Consider the following 25,627-nt stretch of genomic DNA (forward strand, 5'->3'; position numbering starts at 1 on the left):
TTTTATAAAGCTGTGCAAGCATACAGGAGTCACTGTGCACTCAGCATTAACTTACAGGTACTTCAGGATTTTTAACTCTGATGCTGTAAACAGTTCTGTGAGCTTCAGTACCTTGCTCAAGATGAGCGGAAGGGAACCTGAGTTTGATTTCTCACCCAAAATGATGCCAGCTCTAAATGAGTGGAGCTGGGAGGAGCTAAAGCTGTTTGGCACACAGGTACACACATGTTCTGTGCAAAGGCAGGAGAGCTCAGTCCTCTGACTGGAGCTGCTGGGCATTGCTGGAGCATGGCACCTTCCCTCCCTGAAGCAGGTGTCCACGCAAAGCTGCCTAGCCAGCAGCCGGCTGAATGATGCCTGGTGCCTCTCTCCCCTCCTGGCTGCCCGAGTGCTGCTCCAGCCTGGGATGGCAACGGATGGGAGAAACTGCTTTCAAACTGTTTAATAACAGTGATGGTAACCTTTGACCTTAGTGAATAGCAGCACTTTTGACCTTTCATTTGTTAAATAATGCAACCACTTACTTCCTGATCCTTATCAGTGTTTAGTAATTGGGGTCAAGACAAAGCAAAGCAGAGTACAGTTACCCACCAGACTTCACTGAACCAGGAAGAATTTCCTTAAGCTATAGATTTCCTTTTTGATAATCTTCAATCAGGACTGGCAAAAACTAGACACTGGGTGGCTTAGAAGATCCATAACAGGCTAAAGAGCCTCTCAGCTGTTAGCAGCTGGTTTGAATCCAGCTGTGGTTGACAGTGGCAGAAAATCACTTAAGATCTCAGGTTGACTCTGACTGGTTTGCAGTTCTGTTTACTAGCCAGATAGCCATAGCATATTAACATGTGATTCTAGAGACATCAGTGATTAAATGAGCTCACAAAGCCTGAAAATGCCAATTCCCATAGAGAAAATCAGACTATGGCACAGTGGTAGGTGACAGCATGGACAAAAAGTTTGCAGTCACTCCTACATGTTCTGCCTGATTCGTGTCTAGGAGAGGTGGTTAATCTTCAGGAATCTGAGTCACTTTTTGTGTGGCGTACATAAAACTAATGGGTCAGATTGTGTGCTGCACAGCTCATTAAAGATTTCACGTGACAGATCAGCAGGTGACGATTGTTACAGGCAGCAGTTCCAGGATCACTGTTTTCCTTAGAAATGAACAGGAAACATATGAAAAAGAAACCCAAGAATTTATGATGTGACAATGGATTTAAATGTAAGTGCATACACATATATTTATTTATATAATGCACACATATAAAAGCTTCAACTTCCTGAAGATGTCAAACAAATTCTGTTTGTTTAAACAGCCACACAATCTCATTATTTATTGCATTTTGTATTAAGTCAGATTGCAGGGGCAGGGACTGTTTCATGGCTGTCTGTATGGGATTCAGCAAAATGAGCTCACAAAGAGTGACAATCACAAAGAGTGAAAGCACAGAGTGCTGCTGTTTATAAACAAGCCACTTGATTATAGAAGTACACGAGCTAGGTAAGAACTGTAAAAAAAGACACCGCAAGTAGTGAGATTCAGAGGTTTGGATTTTTTAATTTTTTTTTTTTTTTGCTGCCGTTCATGTAACAAATGAGGAAGGTGGAGCCCTTTGTGGTATCCTTTCTGGTGTAATTGTATGCCCTCCTGCTTTTGGACGTACATTTGGATTTGGGCCTCTTGAAATGGAGGCCATTGACCTAGGCAGGGCAGCCACCCCTAACCGCATCCCGAGCGGGCTGCTGCCCCTCAGGGCCGGGGCTGGCTCCCCACAGGCCCGGCACAGCCTGCCCTGCCTGCCCAGGAAGCCCGCAGTGCCCCAGGCCTGCGCACGGCCTCCGGGCCGCGGCCACCCCGCTCCCCTCAGCCCCGCACCGCGTGGGAACGGCTGCCGCCTCACGCCAGGCACTGAGGTACACCGGCCCCGCGTGGTTCCCGGCCCGCCCGGGCCCTCAGCCCCGGCACACCGGCCGCCTGCGCCCGCCGGCGCCACCGGGAAGGTGGGACCCGCCATTGCTGCGCATAGTTTATGTCAGCGGTTAGCACTTATAGCTGCAGTGAGTTCTCTAGATATAGGGTGTAACCAAATGGGCACAGAGGGTTGGTCTCAACTCAGTGCCCATTGCTCAGCTAGGACTGCACTTAGCATGGCGTGCAATGCACATCATTGATGACTGATGCCACCCATTTCCGGCAAGTCTTTGGTCTTCTGTGGAGTCCACTGAAGAAAGATTGTGATTTTTTCCTATGTTGTGGGCATTAGAGAAATGATATGATACTCTATGGTGTGACGAACGTTAGCCTAGCTCACTCTATTAATGGTCGTCAATGGCTGTTTGCAGGTCTTTCTTTGATGGAGGCAAAAAAGTTAAGTTCCTATTTCCATTTCACTGAGCCTGTTAACCTGAAGAATAAAACCCTGCTGGAAAAGGCTGACCTCGACCCATCCACTGACTTTCTAGACTCTCTGGAGCATGATATCCCACAAGGTAAAGGTAGAAGAATCAACAGATGCAATGAAAGGGAAGGCAGTCTTGAGTAGTCTGGGAAATGCTGAGGTGACAGGATGCAGGTTACTATGGACTTTGGTATGCTTGTGAGGAGCTTCTGCAAATCTGTAAAGGAATTGTATCCTTTACTAAATATTGTACTTAATTCCCTTCTTAAGCAAATCTAAATGCTTACAGTGGTAGATGTAAGTGTACCAGAGCTGTTACATCCTCACAACAGATCTGACCACATCAGCAGTTAATAACCCCTCTGCCTGAGTGGCATATTGTCTCTTGACTTCTGTAAAGCCTGTGACAGCTGGTGTCCCTATGGGGAGAGATAACTCCACCAGTGATAGAGGGAATTTATGTGGTTTGAAGTATTGAAGAGACCTCTTGTCTCACCCAGTATTGCTGCTCTTTATCTAAATGGGCTCTCATTAACACTAAGCTGGTATCTCTGAGAGGCTGAATTCAAATGTTCCTTTGATAAACTGTGTTAGATGCTGCAGTGTGGAATAATCTGTATTCTAGTGGGATTACACTGGAAGCAGAAAGGAAGATGTGCCTACTGGAATATTTTCAGTTCACATCTCTATTGTTCTGCTGGACAACTGTTAAGTATATTTAAAGCTTCTTCCTCTGACAGGATATTTCTCTAAAGAGATGGGCATGATTTTTATTTGCTTCTAACTACCTTTTGCTGATTTGTTGCGTTTTTTTGGATTGGGCCAAGTGTTTTCATGGCCTGCTGTCTAGAAAGAACAGAAAGAAAGGTTCTTGGGTCATAGTCAGAACTTAAGTTTGCTATTTTATTCCTATCCTGGAGTAGCAGGATAGGATAGTAGGTGACCTGTGCCTGATGGATTTGGCTGGAAGGACAGTGAATTACCAGTGCTCTGACTTTCAGACTTTATGTGTGTGTGATTAGACAAGATATATATATATCTTGTCCAATCTTTCCTATGACTGAGAAGGAACCTAGTGAGCTCCTGCCTGAATTCTGAACATTTCTGACTGTTCAGAGCATAAACAGTGCTAAAATGTAAACCATTGTTCAACTTACTGGGAGTGTCCTTGCTGCAGTCGTTTTACAAAGGTGTAGTCTGGAGGGACTGCACATTTTTATGTATGCTGGCCCATTGAGCTGGCCCTTTTGACTCAAAAAGGAGTATTGCAAGGGAGATTAGGTCCTAGATACCTCCTAAGAAAATTTTAGCTGCAGTTTTGATGGTAGTTCAGGCATTGCTACTGTTTGCATTCCCTGCCCACCCTTTTTTTCCTAGGGTTTGTGGTAGGGAGACTTTTTAATTTTGTGAGGCCTGAAACCATAGAGCCACTGCAACAGGCGATAAATCTGGGGTGCTTTCTATGTTTCCACTAGAAAACAGGCACCAAGGGCTAAGATCCTGGAGACTAATTTGCACCACAGAGCTGGTTTTAGCCCCCTTCAGCTGTGATGAAGAATGGCACCTTTGAAAGATTACAGATACAATTCTGCAGTGTTTCACATCTAGTTCAAGGGACCAGGCAACTGGCAGGTCATGCTGTGTGTTAGACATGAAGATGGCGGTTTTATTGAAGTCTTTAAATCAAATTTGACTTGTAGTCAAATTTTACACAGTGGCAGATAGAAAGTGAGGCTCAGCTGTGCCACTGTTGTGTTTGTCTTCCTGTCGCAACCTGCGGTCTGAGTAAGTGTGAACCTTTGCCCCGTTCCTGGGAGGTTGTTGCTGTTAGTGCAGATCTCTGTCTCCTCAAAAAAGTTAATTCTCAAAGACTACCTGAGCTCAAGTGCAACTGAGTGCTTCTTAATGGAAGAAAAGAAGATTCATCATGGTGCCTGTGCAGCTCTGGCTGCTCTGTTCTGCTCCTTTTTGGACTGAACCTGAGGACTGATGGAATGAGCTTGTCAGGTGAAGGAAGTAAGGCAGGAACTGGTTACAGGATCAGCAAGGCATGTAGCCTTTCTAATTGCACTCTATCACATGCAGATAGGAGCTCTGACATTAAAGAAAGATCAATCCACCCCCCTTTAACAAGCATTCAGGTTGCCTGAAGTACTGGTTGCTTGTGAAAATGTAGGGGGAAAAAAAAGAACAGGAGGTAGACACAGGCTTTCTGCTGACTTTATCTGCACGGCTCTGCCAATGTCCCTCACTCCAGGTTGCAAGGTACTCAAACTCTGGGTCTTGAATTACCCTCTTTCAATTCTGCCAGTTCATGTTGGTCCTGACCCAGCGCAGACAGTGCTCTTTCTATTTCCTGACATGTTGTTCATAGCTCTGGCCAATCCCCTCATTTTGACCCGAAGCTTTTCTTGTCTTTCTTGGCTAGATCCACTCTTGAACAGTTATTGTCAGAGCAGAAGTAGGAATTCCCAAATCTATTGACTCTAGAATTGTGACCGAAGCCAAAATCATCTCTGCCCTCAATAAATACACAAAAAATTGACCGGGTTGAGTAACATGTGAGTGATGCTCCCAGCGTGCATTAGGATTCTCCCTTAAAAGACCTAAAGAACAGGACTGAGAGATTAAGGGCTGATTTTAACCTGTCTAAAAGTAACAACTCTTTTGGAATAGTTTTCTTTATTAATTGGAAACTGAACATCTGTGGTGGCTGTCAAGGGTGTAACTGTCATCAAATGTATGGGGTGTCATAATAGGAGAGCAGAGGTGTCTTACAGAATGGAAAATTGGAGGCAGAGAGAACATTTTATATGACAGCTGAGGGGTGGGAAGAAAGGAAGTTAAACCAGATTGAATAAAGGAAACAACGGTAAAAGCAGAGAGTTTAGTGCAAGATTGAGGAACCTGGAGTTTTGTAACAAAACTGTCTGCCACCCTCATCTTTATCAGTGATATCTGTGGTGATTGCAGGTTCCAGATTCTGTCCGTGTGTCTGTCTATTGGGTTATTTGTGCACTTCAAGAGTTCAGACTATGTTGCTGCTCCTCCCCTAATCATACTGTGAGTCTGTCTGGTTTTTCTTGGTGTCTCAGCTCCCAGAGACAAGTGACTGTGTAAATTAGATTTTACTTTAAAAATACATTTTTGTAAATGATTGTAGAGAAAAGTGGGAGAATGCAAACCCTGTCTCAAAAGCAAATTCAATTGGCTTATCCCCTCTAAAGTCGCCAGCTCTCTGAGCCAAACTCATGAATTTGAGTGGCCTGACTCATGATTTTTGAACATGGAGGGGTTGTGATACTGATCTTCTGTCACCACAGTATCAGATCATGTAATGCTTCTTTCTGATCCAAGTGGCCAGCTGGCCATAATGTTGCATGCTGGGATCTGTAGGTTTTGCTGGCCATATGTCTGCATTAAAGATAAGCTTGTTTGCTCTAGTCTAAGCAGACAATCTGCTCAACTTTATGCACAATTAGATATAGCCTTTCAGCTGCTGGCAGATTGCCAGTGTGGTCCTTTCTGTTGCGTGGAGTTTGGCACCCTGGGTGGTAGCATGTCAGGATCTAGAGTTGTGGCAGTTTTACATGTGCTTGTAGGTAATGGAATGGTGAAAAAATAGCAGAAATTCCTAGCATGCCTACAGCATTTTCACTTGATGACCTAATGTTGCATAGGTATGAAATAATGGTCACCTGTCAAGCATTGACATGATGGGAAAAGTGAAAATGGAGGGGGAAGGATGATTTTACTGTCACCATAGTATCAGATCAGGCTATGCTACATTCTGCAAGGACAAATGAAAGGGGATGGGAGAAAGCCTAAGGTACTAGCATAGACTGGAAAGCTTGGGAGGAAGTAAAACAGGGGATGCAGAATTCAGGTCTTTGGTGCTTTCAAAGTACAGTTCAGAAAAGCAATAAATTGACTCTGAGTTTTGTTACAGATTGCTGACTCAGATCACTTTGATATGGAGATAAGGGACACCAACAGGTTAAAAAACTGATGCAGTTAAAAACTGATGTGGGAGGGGAGGTATGTTGGAGGCAAAGGAAAAGAAAAATGTGGATAGGAAAAGTTATGAGTGGAAACAGGATTTATAAAAGAAGACTTTATTCACAAGTCATGACTCCCAGTCAATAAAGAGCTGCTTCTGGCTGAAAGCCTACCACAGTTCACTGGTGGAATAAGGGTAGGAATTAGAATTTAAAAAGCAATATAAAAGAAATACAGAAAGTTGGGAACAATTAATGATTGATATAATTTGGAATTTATATTGAGTAGAAAATGACAAGGAAGCCAGGATAACCTGCAGTAGTCCCTGACAACTATAAGGAGGACTTTTTCAACTATATTGATAGGAGAAGAAAGCATAGTAATGGTACTGGAAACTGTCACTAAATGGTGAAGGTAAAAAGGCTGATAAGAAATGTGGAAGAGCAGAAATGCTCAATTTTTTTTTCTGGTTTGTTTTGGGGAAGAATAAGGACTCACATGAAATGAAGACAATAAAATACTCTTTCAGACAGTTTTCAGACTGTTTGCTATGGGAGGGTAGTTAGACAACCTTTACTGTGTGTCAAAAAATGAAAATGGCTGAGCCAGGTAAGTTGCTGCTGAAATCATTATCTCAGGAGACTTGTGGCATACTTACGATGTTAACCTTTAATAAATCCCAGCATTGCAGAAATATTCTCCTAAACTTATCTTAATTAGTAGTTGTGATTTAGAAATCACTGAATGGGCATATTTCTGGAGAGGGTCAGAAGGGGATTCAGCTGGGACTAGTGCCAGTACTGGTATTCTTCAACTTATTTATAAATGATCTAGGAGTAAAGAATTGGTGGAGAGGCAAATAATGACAAGGGCAGGACAGCTACAGAGATCTGGTAAACTGGGCTTGCTTAAAGAAAGTACATTTTGATGTAGCTACTTGCAAAGTCACAGACCTAAGAGCAGGGACTGGAAGCCAGACTGTGAGTTGTATTCTGGAAGCTGTGGCTCTGAAAGGAAATCCAGGCACAACCCACTGAACATCAGCTCCCAGTCTGATCCTGAAACTTAAAAGGCTAATTTGATCTGTAGATTTATAAACAAGGGTGTAGCAAATAGGAACAGGGAGGTGATTTTTTTTCTGCGCATGCTGTTAGTGGAATCAGGACTGGATTACTGCACATGGCAAAACTGGAGAGTTACAGAAAAGAGCCACAAAAGGATTCAAGGGCTGGTGAGAGACATAAACAGTTCAATCTGTTTATCTTGCAGGAAAGAACATGAGAATGACTGTATTACACTGTGTAAATACTCCATGGAGTTTAAGTATTGATTATTGAAGATCTATTTAGTATAGCAGAGACAGGCGTAACAGGAATCAGCAGCTGAATATTATAGCCAGAAAAATGAAAATGAGAAACTAGGTACAAATTTTAACAGTAAAATTACTACCGGCTAACAAGGATAATGGAGGAATTCGTGTCTCTTGGTATCTTAGCATCATTCCGGATGTCTTCCTGGGAATTGTGTTTTAGCCAAAGGCAAATCTAAGTTGCTAGTCCCAGACATGAGTAACTGAGTTAAGTTTAATGTAGGAGTACAGAACAGGTGATTTCCTGATATGCCTGGCTGTAAACTTGATGACAGCCATAGAGGGTGATTTTTAGTTTGGGCTTCTTCATTGTCAGTGACATTAACGCAAAGGTGGCAATGTGCTCCTGAGACAGCGACTCTAAGCACAGGACTCTCAGTACAGCTGGCTTTACACTCTGAGCTATGACACACGAAGGCTCAAAAGAGGACTGAGGAGATTCCTGACATTGCCATGCATTGTGTAGGGTAGACTGGGGAGCTGAGACCTCTCAGATGTAATTGCTCTGGCTCTGTTATGCTGGGATTTCGTAGCGTCATTCTAAACGGGTATACAGTGGCAGGGTGGATCATAGTGGGTCTTGTCTAGTTGCTGTTTCATGATTCAGCCAGAGAAGTGCCTAGAGAGAAGATCGTTTACCATTTTGACTGCGGAAGAAGTGACAGCCACTCAGTCTGTAGCTCCGTTTCTTCACCTGAAAGTGCAGTGATTTTGAGGCATTCCTTACACAGCATTGCAGACAATGGGATTTGTGGCTGTTTCCTTGGCTGAATACTTTGGGCACTAGCCTTTCTGCAAACTTGCTGAACAGTAGCCTGGGTTAGAACACTCATAACCTCCTGTTCTCTGAGCTTCATTGGCACGCTTTTTACCGGTTTAGCAACAGCTGGTGCTTAATGGGCCCTTGAAGATAGAGAGGCTGCGTTTCTAAGTGGGAGATAATTTCCTTTGGCCACTCTCAAGGCCCATTTTGGTAGCTCCATCTTGGTTGCCCCAAAAGTCCAGGTGCTGGAAGTAAGGCGGCCAGGAGGCACGAACCTGCTTTATCTCCATGCATTAACACAGCTAATTAACTCCCTTTCGACCCACCCTCCAGGCGATTAATCCTCTATCAGCCTAGTCTCCAGCCACTTGAAGAGTCTGTGTCTGCAGAGGTATTTACAACCCCCAGCTAGCTAGCAGAGAGCAAGCCTGCCCGTTATCAGGGCTCTAAGACAAATGGCTATCTCCCCAGTGGCCTTGCAAAATCCAGCAGTGCTATGCTGTGCTGGCCACCTACTTTCACCCAGCCTCCCTTCTCCGCTAACATTTCACAGATGTGACCTGAGCCCTCCCCTTTCATTGCTTAACAATAAGCAGCACCTCCCCAGCTCTGTGAAAACTGAGAGCAAAAGCACTTTACTTCTTAGCCTGCCAAGAGCCACACGGGGACAAGGCTTTTCAAGCTGTCTGGCTGAAATTCAAACTAAAAGACCCATAATGAATGAGAGGGTAGTGCTTCATATTAGCAAGGATAAAAAGAGGTAGCCAAAACATAGAACAAAACTCCTAGTGTGGCTCACAGCTATCCTCATTCCTGGTTAGGAGAGGTGATCTGTATGTCTGGTAAATGTGTGAAACTGAGCTACAGCATCCCATGGAGTTACCTGACATTTATAGAAGTGTTTTTGACAAACTTCATAACACAGTAGTACAGAAGGAGTAAAACAGATTAGCGTGCATCAGAACAGTCGGCTTTTGGATGTAAAAATCGAACCAGTTAGCTCAGCGGGCTATTACTTAAAGCATTGGTACCTGAAGTTCTCTGTTAAAACTGAAGTCATCCATCCCTAGAAATAGTTCCAGGCTGGCCGTAGCTGCTGCTTTCCAGCAGGGCGCACTGTGGTCCAGGCGTTGTCAGTGCTGAGCACAGAAAAGGAAACTATAGAACAGCAAAACGAGAAAGAAAAGCACCGAGAGCAGCATCAAATTGAGGAGAAGGTATGGCCTGAGTTTCCAGGCTGTGTGTGGTATATTGACCTTCTGAACTGTAGGTATGGAGAAGCTACTCTGTCCCTTCCAAGCTTAGGCAATTTCTGGAATGGTCCTGGGGCTTTTCAATAGCTTTCTTCGCACCCTTAGTGATTACAGGCATGCAATGGATGTACACAAATATGTAAGCATGTCTCCTACATCCTTCAAAAGTAGAGACACTTGTGGATAACTGGCTAGCTGAAAAAGTTCACATAGACATAGTCCAGCTGGCTGGACAAAAATGCACATCGCTCTCAGCTTATCTGAAGTAAAGCAAAATACACTGTCTTTGGCTGTCCTTGTTACACAATAACAGGAAGATTTTGGTGGGAAAAGAATGTTGCAGGTGGGAACAGAAAACTACAGAAGAGAAACTAGGGGCGGGCTTGGTATTTAGGCAACTAACCAATAATGAGCTTAACTTTTGTAATATGTATGAGCTAATTATAAGAAGGCATAAAAGGTGACTGTAAGAGACAATAAACGAAGTCTGCTGATCACTCATATTGAGCGACTGCGTCTTCCCTCCGTCGCGACAAATGGCGCCCGAACAGGGACCCTAGAGAGGGCTGAACCTGCGAGCCACGGTTCGACGGAGATTCGGGTACCGGTCCTGAACGCAGCGCAGGAGGCGGAAGGGCACAGTCCCCGCGCCCGGGAGCACCTACAGAGGGTCCCGCCGGCCACGCGTCGCCGAAGTCTCGCAAAGGCTGCAACAGCGCTGACCACGGCATGGAGAGACAAGCGACGTATGATTTGCTCAAAGGCTTTTTAGAAAAGCGGAGCATTCGGGGCATAGATTGTAAAAAGGAATTACCAGGGTTATTAGCTTATGGGGTAGCGAGGGGTCATTTTGGGAATCCAGATACGGTTTTCGAGCATGCAGAGTGGCGTAATTATGGGGACACGCTGTTTGCCGAAGTAATAGCCGACAATAAAACTGCCAAAAAACTGATGAAACCGTGGCAGGCTGTCACTAATGCCCTTTTGCAACATCGAGCCGAACAGAGAGCGGCTGCTGCTGCCTCTGGGCGGCTGGGAGTTGCAAGCGGGACTGCAGTAGCCGCACGGCAGGGGGAATCGGCTTCCCCCCCCGATTGCCCGCTGCCTCCCTCGGTGCGTACGCTGACGGTTCAGCAGGGGGCTGCGGCAAGCTGGGACCAGTCGCCCTTCCCGTCGCCGCCCTCGTTGAATCCCTCAGCCCCGCCCCCGTCGGGGAATGATGACGTAAGCGAGGAGCTAGACCGTAAAAACCCCGTAGAGAGTAGGGAATGTACGAATCCTTCTGCAGAATGCCTTCAGGTTGCCCAAAATAGGCAAAAGGTCTGGAAGCAGATAGCAGACAGTGCTATGCTTGAGGGTGAACGCGATTTTGCCGCGGGAATCGTGCATGAGGCTTTCCCGGTCACGTATTCACAGCCAGATGCGCAGGGGAATATCACGGTTTCTCTCACTAACCTAGATTGGAAATTATTAACTCAGCTACGGGCTACGGTGAGTGAGTCAGGTTTAAAAGGGGAACCCACCAGGCAAATGTTAGATTATCTTTGGGGAACTAATATCTTACTCCCGAGTGACATACGCAGTATAATGAAGTTAATCTTGAGCCAACATCAGCAGCTTCTGTTTAACGCTCATTGGCAGGCTGCTTGTCAGGAATCGGTAGCAGTGGTTAGACAGCCAGGGGACCCACTGCATGGGGTTACTTTACAGGAGCTGATGGGTTTAGGACCCTATTTTAGAACCGAAGCGCAGGCACTGATGGGACCGGATAAGGCAAAGGAAGCGATGAGGCTAGCTAGACTAGCGCTTGACCGTATAAAGGAGCCCGGGGGAATCCCTTCCTATATGGGAATCAAACAGGGAAGAGAGGAGCCATTTGGGTTATTTATTGATCGGGTAGCAAACGCCATACAGGCGGCTGGGGTGCAAGACTATCTCAAAGGCTCCATTTTAAAGCAGTGTGCCATACAGAATTGTAACCCAGCCACACGTAACATCCTAGCTATGCTACCAGGGACATGGACCATAGAAGAAGCTTTGGAAAGAATGGCACAAGTGCCAGTCGGGCCCCAGGCTATGTTAGTCGAGGCAATAAAAGAACTAGGGAGTGCTTTAAAAGAGCAGGCGCAGTCTACCCAGAGTCAGGTCTTAGCAGCCCTTGCTCCTTTGCAAGCCTTTGCTGGGCGATCAAATGACCGCGGCCCATCTCGTCTACGGTGCTTCCGTTGCGGTGCCACCGGACACGTGAGACGGGACTGCAATGCCAACTCCGTATGGTGCCGAAACTGCCGCTCGGACACTCACAATGAAGCTGCTTGTCGTCGATCGGGAAACGGGCAACCCAGCGGGAAGAGCCGCCCCGCGCTGACACAAAAAGCGGCTGCCTGCCCAGCAGCACAAAATCCTTTCCTCTCCGACCTGCAACCAGCGGAAGCCTCGGCTTGGACCTGGCAACAACAGTAGATTGTACCCTCTTGGACTCAAAGCCTACAAAACTTGCTACTGGCATACAAGGCCCAGTTTGTATACGCGGACAAGCTGTTGGAGCATTACTCATCGGGCGTTCATCAGCCACCATGTTGGGACTCAATGTTTTGGTGGGACTGATTGATAAGGACTTTCACGGAGAAATTCATATTATGGCTCAGACGCTATTTCCCCCACTCTTTATACCTAAAGGGACCAAGATAGCCCAGCTGATTCCACTACCGCATCTTGCAGGCACCCTCCAACCACTGCAAGAACAACCTCGAGGACAAGGTAACTTTGGGTCTACAGGGCAAATGGCTTTATTGACTATTGGCTTGCAACAACGACCACGGCGATCGGTCACAGTGCAGTATGGAGACCAGACTCTCTCGATTACTGCGCTGTTGGATACTGGCGCTGATGTCTCTATAATCAGTGCACACAAATGGCCGGCGCATTGGCCAACCTGTACGACCAATGCTACAGTTGCAGGAGTGGGGGGATTGACCCTCGCTCGCAAATCCCCCCTTCTGCGATGGACTATAGCTGACAAAGTTATAAACTGTTGTGTCTCAATTATTCCATTGCCTGAGGGGGTGCATGCTTTGATTGGCCGCGATATCTTGGCCCAAATGGGGATGGTCCTCACTTCAGACCTCCCTTTCTAGGGGCGGCCATTGCTTGGACTTTCCCGATCCCACTCCGATGGAAGACAGAGGAACCAGTGTGGATAGAGCAGTGGCCGTTAAAAAGGGAAAGTCTAGAACAGGCGCATGAACTGGTTAAAGAGCAGTATCAACAAGGTCATTTGCGTCTGTCAACGAGCCCCTGGAATACCCCCATCTTTGTTATCAAGAAAAAGTCTGGAAAATATCGATTGCTTCATGATCTGCGAGCGGTAAACAAACAGATGCATGATATGGGGGCCTTACAACCTGGATTACCCAACCCAGCTATGATACCGGAAGGGTGGCATTTACTCATTGTAGATTTGAAAGACTGCTTTTTCACAATTGCTTTACATGAAGATGATCAGCGCAGATTTGCCTTTACCTTACCCGCGATCAACCGGGAGGGACCGGACCAACGCTTTGAATGGACGGTCCTCCCGCAAGGAATGAGAAATTCGCCCACCTTGTGTCAACTCTATGTTGCTGCCACACTACAACCTTTGCGACAACGCTGGGCTAAGACTTTAATCTACCATTATATGGATGACATCTTGTTAGCCCAGCCAACACCCTTCTCTTTACGACAAAAACAGGTTTTAATTGAACAACTCAAGCTTAGGGGATTGGTAGTAGCACCCGAAAAGGTGCAAGAATCAAGCCCCTGGAAGTATCTGGGGTGGCGCATCACTGATACAACAATTCAGCCTCAAAAGTTGTCACTCCACTTGGATATCCAAACCCTTCACGACGCCCAACGACTGCTCGGTGATCTGCAATGGCTCCGGCCTGTAGTGGGCATCCCCAATGAACTGTTAAATCAACTACGCCCCCTGTTGAGAGGGACAGATCCTTCAACCCCAGTACAGCTTACTGAACAGCAAGAACAAACGTTACAACAAATAGCTTCAATGGTGACTGCGCGCTCCACGCATCGGCGTGTTGTAGGGTTACCCATCGATTTGACTATCTTGTGTGGCACTCAGTACCTCATGGGTGCTCTAACACAGCAAAAAATAAAAACGGGGGAGAAAGGGGAGTACTCCACCATCGTATTGGAATGGATAGCTCCCCCACTGCAACCACGACGCACAATACAAGACAAGATCTCGACGCTGACGGAGCTGATCAAGAAAGGTCGCTGTCGTATTTTACAGGTGGATGGCACTCCTCCTGGCACGATATGGGTGCCGATGAGACAGATCGACTTGGAGTGGTACTTGCAGAACTCCGAGGAACTGCAGGCTGCATTACTCCACGATGGAGCAGCAATAATAGTGAAACCACTCCCATCGCCCATCCTGTCGTGGATGGAGAACATGGGCTGGATTGTTAAGCCGAAGCGATCCAGCCAGCCTATCCCACACGCTCTCACGGCCTTTACTGATGCGGGTCGACGCTCTAGGACCGCTGCCATAACATGGAAAGATGAGCAAGGGTGGCAACACCAAATTCTACAAGCGCAGCCAAAGGATTCTCTACAGACGCTAGAACTCTATGCAGTGGTCTGGACATTTATTAGATGGAGAGATGTCCCACTGAATGTAGTCACAGATTCTCTCTATGTTGCCGGCATAGTCAGCTGGATTGAAGATGCAAGCGTGCGTGAATTAAAGAATCAACGCTTGACAGAACTACTTGTGAGCTTGCAGCTTGCAATCGCACAGAGATCGGAATCGTATGCGGTGATCCATATCCGAAGCCACCAGTGGGAAGAAGGCCTCGGAGAGGGCAATGCTCGAGCTGATCGTCTCGTCGCAATCACTACTGAACCCCCATTAGCACCACATTGTCGAGCCCGAGAAGCCCATTCGATCTTCCATCAAAATGCGAAGGGATTGGCACGAGCCTACAAACTGTCTATGGAGGAGGCTCGGGCCATTGTGAAGGCTTGCCCTATATGTAGTCACCATAACTCAGGCTTAGGGCTCGGTTGCGGGGTCAACCCGCGAGGACTACAGTCTAATGATGTTTGGCAGATGGATGTTACTCATGTTCCTGCATTCGGTCGATTGAAATATGTGCATGTTACTATAGACACCTATAGCCATATGTTATGGGCCACACCACAGCCCGGGGAAAAGGTCCGGGACGTGCGCCGGCATTTAACTAGTTGCTTTGCTGTTTTAGGGGTGCCTATTACTATTAAAACTGATAACGGTCCTGCATATGGTAGCAGACTACTCAAACGCTTTATGCAAATGTGGAATATTAAACATGTTACTGCAATCCCTCATTCTCCAACTGGACAAGCAATTGTAGAGCGGGCTAACGGGACGCTAAAACGCTATATAGAAAAGTTCAAAGAGATTCAGGATGTAAGAGAAAGGGTGGTGAAAGCCCTTTTTGTGCTTAATCATTTGTGTGTGTTTGGGGACAGTAATGAGCCGCCTATAATAAGGCACCACGCTGGCTCAGAACCCCCCAGGCCACCACACATGAAAGTACTGTATAAGGATGCAAAAACAGGACAATGGGTAGGTCCTGTGGAGGTGATTTATGTGGGGCGTGGTTATGTCTGTATTTCTACCAATTCAGGCACTATTTGGGTTCCCAGCCGTTGGGTAAAACCTGCTGTAGAGCACGCTGGAGGAGCTCGATGCGAGAACGCTGCTTTGCCAGCACTTTGCGATGGGCCCTGTTCTGGAATCTATTCGACATCTGTTCCAATCCCACACACAGAGGACCATGCATGAAAAACTCGAACTTTTGACAGCAAAGATACAATCTCATAGCAAACGGGATTATTATTATTCTTTTTTTTGATCATTATGGTAATAGTTTTAGTAGTGCTTAGATATGTAGTTTTCTTGTGTTAAAACGCTGTTATTGAAGATTGTCAACCAAGCCTATGTCGCCCAAAATAAAAACGGGGGAATTGTGGATAACTGGCTAGCTGAAAAAGTTCACATAGGCATAGTCCAGCTGGCTGGACAAAAATGCACATCGCTCTCAGCTTATCTGAAGTAAAGCAAAATACACTGTCTTTGGCTGTCCTTGTTACACAATAACAGGAAGATTTTGGTGGGAAAAGAATGTTGCAGGTGGGAACAGAAAACTACAGAAGAGAAACTAGGGGTGGGCTTGGTATTTAGGCAACTAACCAATAATGAGCTTAACTTTTGTAATATGTATGAGCTAATTATAAGAAGGCATAAAAGGTGACTGTAAGAGACAATAAACGAAGTCTGCTGATCACTCATATTGAGTGACTGCGTCTTCCCTCCGTCGCAACAGACACTCTTCATGTTTTTGGACTGAGGAGCCTTTAAAGGCTGTTAAGGCTACGCCTGCAGCGACCCAAGAGCATTGCCTGGGAGCAATACAAGATGCTGTCCCTCTTACAAGCTGGGGTGCTGCCAGCTCAGGAGTTCAAGATCAGACTGGAACCTCTCCTGCTATGTTGCCACGTGAGGACTCCAGAGCCAGCTGGTATTATAGCTTTTGACTGGCTGTCTGTGGTCTGCTTTGATTTCTGGAAAGGAGTCTGTTTTCCTTGGGCTCTGTGTCCATGGGTAATAAAGCCGTGCATTCACTGCTTTTGGGTCCTAGGTCTGTATCACCGCAGGGGTCTTGCTTAGTCAGAGACCTTGGATGAGTTTATACTGGAGCAGGGCTGCCCATCAACCGAGAGCTGTGGTGGAATCCTTCACTCTCCTGACTGCTGCAGTGAAAGGAGGAGGACAGAAGCAGAGTCTTCCGTAGCAACTTTCCAGGGATTGTATTTGAGTTTTTTCCTTCTCAGTAAAAGAAATCATGGCCCACCCTGTCTCCATTTCAGCTCCTGGTTCATTGGACATGAAAAGGAGATGAACTTCTTGCTGAACTGATGGGAAATGCGGGTGAAGCCTCTTAGAACCAGAAGTTGTAGTTTTATCACCACATCGGTCAGCCTTGGCCTAGCCCTTTCTCTAGGGAATGATGAAAAATTACTTGCAGGGGAAAGCCCAGGGCAGTCTGTATGTCACTGAAGTCACAACAAGGTCAGCTTTTGCTAGGAGTGATCTATTTCTGAGTGGCAGCTCCTGCCTGTGCAGCAGCTGGCATTGGTGCCAGCCCTGTTTATAGCTTTGCTTTGCTGTTTGCTGCCCCTTTGGCCATAGAACATTTGCAGGAAGGAAGTAATGGGCGTTGTCTTGCTTTACTGTATGCAAATGTCATATAGATTGAAATTCTGCAGGCTGAATGGGTGCGTGGCTGTGTGTAGAGGGAAAAGGATGAGACAGTTCATCTATGGGTATATTTGTATGGCAGTTGTGCTGTGCAGGTTGTGCTGTGCAGAGACAGCTAAGATATCCCAGGCATTAGAAGACGCTTAGCCATCTTTAGTGTTCAGAATTAGCTTGAATATCAACACAACTGCACTGTGCTGTGTGGATACGCTCAGTGTGACAGTCTTCTCAGAAACTGGTAAGCTCTTCAGGTAATTCGGGCCAGAATTTAGTATCTAGTTTAGTATGAGAATATCAACAGTTAATAATCCATGCCATCTGTTCCTCACCCTAAGCCCTTTTAACTAGTCCTGCTAATTTGATGATGAGGTAAGAAGTACAACTGGGGGACTGACAGGGCTTGTAGCCTTGCCCCTCCTGCAGGAGAGAGAATTGGATGTCCTCTAAGCATTCGATGGGTTTTGAATCCCAGCATCGACTGCTTTGTGTTCTCTCAGAATTCAGAGATCGATGTGAGGTTCTTTGCCCCTAATCCAGCCCCCGTTCATCATTATCACCTCCTCAAAGTGGCCAGTGCTTTGTTATCAGGAGAGGCAAAATCTTACAAGGTGGCCATAATCTCCTCTGAGAGTCAGACAGATACTCTCCGTGGGTAAGAAAGTGACAGTGACTGAAAGCTCTAGGGGGAAGCAGGCTAGAACAAAGCTGTCCATTGCATCCTTTCATCAAACTGTTAATCTTTCTTTCAAAGACATCACATTTGTTTGGTGACAAAAGCCCCAAAGAAGCTGAATTGAGCCTGAAATCCTGTAGCAAGATTTAGAGGAAGCGTCTTTCATTCAGAGCAGGGAGGGGCGAGAGTCCTTCTTTTTCTTCCTACCAACCAATGGGCTCACAGAAGCCCACGAAGGTGACGGATTAATGCAGGGGCTCCCCAGGTAGATGCTACGTGACTCATGCCACGCTCCAAAAACGATTCCACAGCGACCAGCTGAACAAGAAATACGGAGTGTGACAAGATCCAGCATAAACTTGTGCTTTGGAAGGAGGGTGCTTTGCCTCTCTGAGAGATTTGTAAATTTACTACAGAAGACCCAAGATACAATGATCAGTATTACAGTTGTCAGAATCCAAATAGCACAGATTTTAACCAGTTTTTCTACTCCTAAGTTTTGATTGTATATTGTCTTGCTGTTTCCTCTAGTGCACAGCCCTGTTCCAAATCTTTGTTCTGGATGCTTTCTGTGCAAAGTCTGCATCTTTTTCTCAAGGACAACAACAAAAGTTAAAAGGATTCTAGCTCTATTCTAATTATCAGGTGGATTTAGGACTTAAGGGCAAACTAACTGGGCTATAAGGGAGGCTGTAATTTGATGTGTGTTACTTCTGTGCTAGCTTTTTCAGTCTTTCCCATCCTTTGCTGCTCATTTATGTCTGTGTATTGTCCCTTCTTTTGTGTTGGCATTGCTGGCTGTGCAGCCAGATTTCAGCTGGAAAAATAACTTTATTTTTGGCTAAACTATTTTTCAGCCAGATCGTTCCCTGACCTGGTTCACTGAGCAGTAAATAAACACTTTTGTGGTCTCTGTGATGGAAGAGTGATGAGGAGGGGAATAAGGGTTTGGGGGCAGAGCCTGCTTGACCGGATTAAGCAGCACTGTTGTCAGATGTCTAAGTACGGCCTCATTTCAGCCAGTACTTGGAGGCTTCTGAATACTGTGCTCCTGGGACAACATTGCAATGCCTGGGTCTTCCTTGTCAGCAGGAAACAGGTACTTTGTGCGTAAATGGAAGGCCCAGGGCTGTCTTAATCATTTGTGCTGCAGAGGCATCCCCAGTGGGGGAGGATAATGGAGAGAAAAACCCTCTGAAGCGAGACCATTTTACTTTGAGGTTTGGGCATGGTTGTATTTGTGTGTCAAAGATGTGGCAGGCATTAGGACCACGCAAGAGCCACTTGGAAGCATCTGACTGTTTGTAAACTGTGCTTTCCTGGCTCTGGAGGCTTTTAAAAATAGTACCGAACCTGCAACCAGTCTGTGTTTTTGTTTAATTATTATGAAATAGTTATATGGGGAATTGGAAATATTGACAGCAGTGTTAACGTATGGGGTGCAAGTGGTGTGTCAAGCAAATGAAAGAGATTTAGTTTGTAGCCAGTAAGTGGCATGAAGGAGTCTGAGCCCCACATATAAGAGCGTTTGGATGTGTGTCCTTATGGCTGGTAGGCTGTGCGTCAAATGTCCGTGCAGCAAAATTTCCTTACAGCTGCTCTGCTTTGCAATTTGTCTTTGTTTCCTATCGACAGCAAATTAGAAGTAGGAAGCTCTTTGCAGTGCTAGATTTTCTGTTGGAGGGAAATGGAAGCTAAATCCCATGGGTGTAGTGTAGCTTTGTCAGAGCTAAGTGCCTGGGGTCACGCAGCCAAGCAGTGGCTGCTTTTGCAAAGGGAAGCGGTTATGTTACCCCTCTGTGGGTGTTAATATTTGTGCTATAACTCCATACTTCACCCTCACTCAGAACTGAACTGCAGCAAGGTAGGTTATAACCTGCTCATGTGGCAGCATATTGCGTTAATGGTAAGAGCAACCATGCTGACGCTGCTTTTCCCTTGAGACATTTTCTCCTTTGAAGAGGAATTGATAATGTCACTTTTATGACCCTCTGTGAGCTTTTGCGACATGGAGCCTCTCTATCAGCCTGTCTAGCTCTTAAAGCTGTTTCTTCTCAAGCTTGTACTGAAACGAGGCATTGCTGAATCACCTCCGAAGCAGCAATGTTATGAGAGGTCATACTGAAAGTGGACCAGTTCCCACAGGAAAGTTCTGCAAACAACCTTCTTAAAAGGCTTTTGTTTAAAAGCTAATGTCTCACGCACACTGTTGCCTCTGTGAGTTAGAAGATTCAGCCCATAGCTGAGACAGACATGGGGGATGAGACAGGGATTTCTATTGGCAACTGGAAAGGAAGAAGAAGCTGAGAAGTAGGCTGACTTTTGAAATTCAGCTCTGGTGTCCTGGCAGCTGTTGAAGTGCCATAAAAAAGGCAGTGGTTTAACACTGGGTGAGCATCAGAATCTTCAAAGCACTTTCCTGTTTGGGAAAGATGTAAGGAACTCCTCAGAATTCCTGTCTGCGTTTGGAGGGGTGGAGGCTGCAGCCTGCTCTAAAGAGGGAATAGGAAGCTCCAGATCTTCATCCAGCGGATACTTTTCCCATGCTCTTTCCTCCCACACAGCAGCTCCCTCCCTTCCCTTCTGGAGCAGCAACAGGCAATAGTTTCAACACAGACAGTGCTTGGCTTCCTTAGGTTTGCTGGGTGCAGCTTCAGAATTAATTTGCTCTTTTAAAAAAATGTATTTTGAAGAATGGAAATCTTACCAGAGCGGTGTTACTGTTAGAAATCTCTGGTGTGAGAGCAATGACCTCTGGTTCCCTGTACCTTAGCAAGCATGATGAGTGAAGTTAACTCTGCTGTCTGATTTAGGGATAACATAGGCTACAGCTCACACGTAGATGCAAGTAAAAATCAGTATTTAACTCTAGGAAAGCCAGCTTTTACTTGCTGTCTCTTAGTTCTATTTGTATTCCCTCCAATGCAAATAATAGTTCGTAAATTTTTTTTCCTGACAACTTTTATCTAGGAGTCTTGGTGTACCTTACAGACTGATGCTCTGAGTTTCTCAGCCTCCCAGCAAGAGACATGTTGTCTGACACAGGGGCAATGAACAGTACGGGGACTGCCATGGGGTATTCTGAGCCAGTATTAGAAAGGATTTGAACCCAGCATCCCACTCCTGCATTTTTATAGTAATAGAGACCTACAGCTACCTATGCAATGATTTTACTCCAAGAACCATTTGTAATAGCAGGGAGGTTTAAAAGAAAAGAAAAAGGATAAAAGAAAAAAAAAAGGATAAAAACAGCATTTCATTTTTGCAGTTCTCAGCTCTTTTTATATTTTATTATGAAATGCATTTCTAAGGCATTTTCTTGAAGGAGGAAAGAAGGCATATTCATTTTAAGCTATTATTTCGTGCTGTTCATTAGCTTCTGATTAAAGTCCTTTTAGAGTGGTTTATGACATCATTATTTCAAACTCCTACAAGAAAGGTGGGCCTGAAAAAGCATTTTTTATTAATATAGTGAGATTTGAGCTGTTATGGAAGAGAACACAATTGTCTTGAAGCTTTCAAGGAGAATAACTTGCTCCGTGTCTCATGAGTTCAAATAATTTTGTCTTCTGGACCATCTCCTCAAATGCTGCTAACGTGGTGAGGTATGGGAAAAAACAGACTGAGATAATGGGCTCTAAAAGGACCAAAATAAGTGGTTAGGTTTCACAACTTTAATGTGCTGCCTCCTTAGAAGGCAAACACCAGCACTGTGTATCAGTGCAGTTTCTGAATTGATTTTGTCTGTTGCAAAGGTCCAGCCTGGAAAAGTATACTGAATAGATCACCTTTGATTGCTGTGTTAGAAATATGTCCCCAGTGATGTGGTTAGTAAAAGGTAGAAGGTGGCATGGCTGCTGCTTTTTTGGCTCTGCAGAATAAAGAGCAGCTCTATGACTAATTCTTGCTGAAAACAGGATCTGAGTGAAAATGACATTACAGTTTCAGACAGTTTCATGTAATTTTTTTCCTGTCTTCAACGAGTGTTGTGTCAGTCCAGGTGGGATTGCCCTGAAGTAACCTGCTTGTTTTGTTTAGGTCCTTATTTCACAGGAAGACTTATGCAGCATCAGCAAAACTTTATTGTCCCTATTTGCATAGAATTAGATGCAGAATCAAGTATCAGAGAAGAGCTAGAAAGCTGTAACAATTTAATATTCCCCAAAGGTCTCACATTTATGAAATGACAAATCTGAGCCCTTTGGGAGTTTGCAGCTTGGACAGACAGTGGGGAAATGAAACAGCTGCACATCACAGCCTTCGGAGATCAAGCATAAAAGTGAATGGAGCTGTCTTCAATTACTTCTGTCCATTTCTGCCAGGTGTGAAGGTACATGGGACGTTCCTTTGATCAGCAGAGTTAACTGCTGATGAATACTCTGCAGAGATAGATAAGCCTGTGTGACACTATGGATCCACGTACTGTATTGCCCCAGAGCATAGATAAGGGGATTAAATCAAGTTGAACTGTATTTACTCTAGCTTTTCTCTGAATTTGTCCAGCAAAAAGGAGTCTGAATCCAGATATAGTTCATGAGAGCATTAATATACCTGTTTTCCTTCTCACCTTTCCCACTTGTCATGCTCCAGGCATTTCTTTTTGTTCTTTGTAAATAGTTTTGGGCAGAGGATTCATCTGTGTACATGAACACACACACACACACACACAAGCTATCACATGTACCCAGGCTGCTGGATGCTTCCAGTATGTTGGGAGACATTTAGCAAACCAGATAATCCCTAGAGGCTCTCACCACCCAGCAAGGCAAGGCACAGTCCTATTCGTGACAGACTTGCTTCTCAGAGGACTGGTCCTAAATCAAAGACAATGAGAGTTCCTCGTTCCATTAGCTTTTTGTCAGAGAAACTCTTTCAAAAGTTTACAGTCACCCCCCTGCAAACCAATGTGTAAAGCCGCAGCAAGAACCACCAGTACGTGATAAAGGGCTTGCAGATCATTTCTGCAAGCGCAAGCTGCAAGAACCCTGCACTGAAAGCAGAGTCGGTGTTCAAAGGAGAAATGGAAGAAGTTATTTGTCACATATTCAGACCTATTTGCTTGCCACTTGTTGCTCAACTCCCCTATGCATAGTCTAGCTACCGCCACGAGCAAATGGTGAAAATTTTTAGAGGCAAAGTTCAATAAACTGTTTGAAAGCTTGTCCTTTGACAGCAGATGGCTGTAGTGCTTCAGCCACTGGATGATCTGGCTCGTCATGAAACGTTCTTCACCTGGGTTTCCATGCTATCCAAGTAGTGAAGTTTCTTAAGAACATGCAGATTTTGTCAGAGACCCAGTCAGTTAGAATTTGTAATCCCAGTGGCTGAACCATTAATATGTGGTTTTACTCCAGCTATGACCAAGGTCCAGTTCAGTTTGTGTCCACATGAGTAGCACTGGAGAGACTGCATGGGAGACTGGGGTTGCCTTGTCTGTGAAACCACTGTGTGTGAAGACACTAGCTCATGCTTTAACTAGGACGTGTGCAAGGAATGTCACAGTGCAAGGAAGATGGCACACACCTGTACTGATCCTGCTCTGTATGAAGTAGCGCTTTGCTTTACCGAGATTCCAGCTGTTTCTCTTTAGTGGCAACATGGAGCTGAGTGAGTCAGAAGTAAGCTCTCCGGTATGGAAATCTCCCGAGTCCTTAAAAGAATGTGAATGTCTCTTTTGTACTTCTATCCTGCAGCCAGAGTCACTTTGTTAGAAAGTTCAGTGACTGCCATGGAAGGCAGGTGTTGCTGTCCATTTAGTTCCATGTTTGCACGTAACTGAAGAGGGTACTTTGAAAGGTAACAGATCAAAGACGACACGGTGCATATTATGATATAACCAACCTGTGGAACTTGCTACTGAAGGAGACAGGGGAAACAGTGGTGCCCAAGAAACTTTTGAAAAGTACAGAAATACAAAGAGAAGAGGGAGGTAACAGGTGAGCAGCAGAACTCACGACACCTGGTTTTACAGGGCTTTGAATTGCGGTGTTCCTTTCTGATTCTGCAGCCACCATATATATTGTTTCCTCTCAACCTCCCCCCCCCCCCCAGCGAGCCCTCAACTACTGCAGTTTGCCATGAACTGCTTCAGAGACTACATGTACCGCAAGTGAGTGTGCAAGAGCCCAAAGCTACAAGCACTGATTGCCCAGATAGCTGCTGCCGGGCGAGCCAAACAGCCTGTGCTTCCCCACAGCTGCTGGCAGATAAACAAATAGCTTCAGGAGCTGCAGGCGACCCTTGGGCCGTGTCCTGTGGAGACCTGTTGTAGGAACCTGTGGTGTTAAAACACTTCAACCCTTTGTCGGATGCCACTAAAATTGGCCAAGAGTCAGAAGTGAGTGGGAAGGGGAGGACTGGCAGCTGACAGCAATCACAGAAGCCCTTCCCCAGGCTAACCATGACATAAGTAAGCATGAGTCACAGCATAAATTGATGAGCCTAAAATTATCTACAAGAATGAATACCGTCTAACTGTCCCAACACATTATGGGCTTTCTGCTTACTCTGGAATTGGCAGATTTTGACTTTGGGTGCAGACAGCCTGACCGCTTGACTCCAGGCCCGTAGTAGTATGACAGCTCCAACTGCACTTTTTTATTTGGGCCTGCTGCTTTTGCTTTTAGATGAAGATTCAGCAGGAACCTTCTTCCTTACATTGTAGCCTCTAGGCGTTACTGATTTGGTGCTGAAGCTGGTATTTTCTTCTTTTGGCAGCTCCTTGCCCTCTGGCATTGAATCCAGGCTGATGCTCCAGCCCCCTCCCCTCCTGTGTTGTTCCCAGGCTGTTGTGTCAGATGCAAAACAAACACTCAGTGGCTCAGAGCTCCTTGCATCCAGGAGAAATTGCATTTTCACACTGGCTCTGAACCTCCTCCGCAGAGCCAAAGCAAAATCAATGCGGAAACTAATCCCTTTGCCCCTACCACGCACATCCTCTTCAATGATGGAGCCAGGAAAGACTGAAGAGAATTAACCTTTTCTGCAAAATTCTCTGAGCTAAGAAATACCCTGCTTTTCGTGCTCTCTTCCTCTTTCCCAGTTGCTGCATCAGGGAAACCAGTCTTCTCTGGAGCTGAAGTGTCTTCTTCCTCTTCTCACTACTAATGCTACAAGTTTATTTTAAAAATAAATTCCATACTATGCAGGATTGCTATAGCTAGTCTTGGCTCTCTATAGCTAGTAGCTAGACCAAGTAGGTGGCAGCTTGGTAGAGTAACTGCTGCCCGCTCAGAAGCATCCAAGAATAGCTCTAGCCTCTCCTAGGGATCAAGTATACAAGTCTGGAGCTCCAGGGGTCCCTTCCTGTGACGCATATGGCGTTACTATCATAGCCATGGAATATGCTACTCTGTGAAGCTAGACACAGACATCTGGAATTGAGGGCAGCCTGTAACGCTGAACTGACAAAAGATAAAAAGGTATCAAGGTTTCTGGTCTCCCTCACTTCCCTTTTCTCAGGTGTCACAAACTCCAGTGCAGCCTTGTGCACTGTTAACTGGTCAGGCAGAACGCACTGCAGCCCCCCTCTCAGCTTAGGGACAGCTTGCTCCAGGAATGCTGCCTCTTTCTCCCTTCCAGGGACTGCACTTGTGACATACTGACAAATGGCATTTTCTTGCACAGGCTCCTGGACTGTCCAGCTAGAGAAGGGAGGCACTGTGGTGGTGCTGCGGAGCCTGCTGCGGCTGGGACTGATGTTCTACCATGTCCCAATGACCGAGCAGTACGGCTATGTCTGCTTCGGCACTGGCGAGAAGAACTTGGATCTGCCCTTCATGCTGTGACTCGCCTGTCTGGGATGAGGGCTCGAGAACATTTAGATTTTATACTTAGGAGACTTTTGTTTACTGCTTGTTCTA

General features: G+C 45.7%; 1 protein-coding gene across 1 annotated transcript; it reads left to right on the forward strand.

Moving 5' to 3' along the window:
• The first annotated feature begins 1,568 nt into the window (after positions 1-1,568).
• LOC119141974 (radial spoke head protein 9 homolog) lies at positions 1,569-25,627 on the forward strand. Its single transcript, XM_037374672.1, has 2 exons — positions 1,569-2,490; positions 25,392-25,627. The coding sequence occupies exons 1-2, from the start codon at positions 2,274-2,276 to the stop codon at positions 25,550-25,552; spliced, it is 378 nt and encodes a 125-aa protein (XP_037230569.1). The 5' UTR covers positions 1,569-2,273; the 3' UTR covers positions 25,553-25,627.

This window comes from Falco rusticolus, unplaced genomic scaffold (genome assembly GCF_015220075.1).
Source record: "Falco rusticolus isolate bFalRus1 unplaced genomic scaffold, bFalRus1.pri scaffold_120_arrow_ctg1, whole genome shotgun sequence".
In the NCBI taxonomy this organism is placed as follows: Eukaryota; Metazoa; Chordata; class Aves; order Falconiformes; family Falconidae; genus Falco; species Falco rusticolus.

What these genes read in the sequence shown, in the direction of transcription:
- LOC119141974 (XM_037374672.1), top strand. Translation starts at nt 2,274, where the DNA reads ATGATACTCTATGGTGTGACGAACGTTAGCCTAGCTCACTCTATTAAT. An exon ending in GGAGCATGATATCCCACAAG is followed by an intron (nt 2,491 to 25,391) that starts GTAAAGGTAGAA and finishes TTTCTTGCACAG; the next exon opens with GCTCCTGGACTGTCCAGCTA.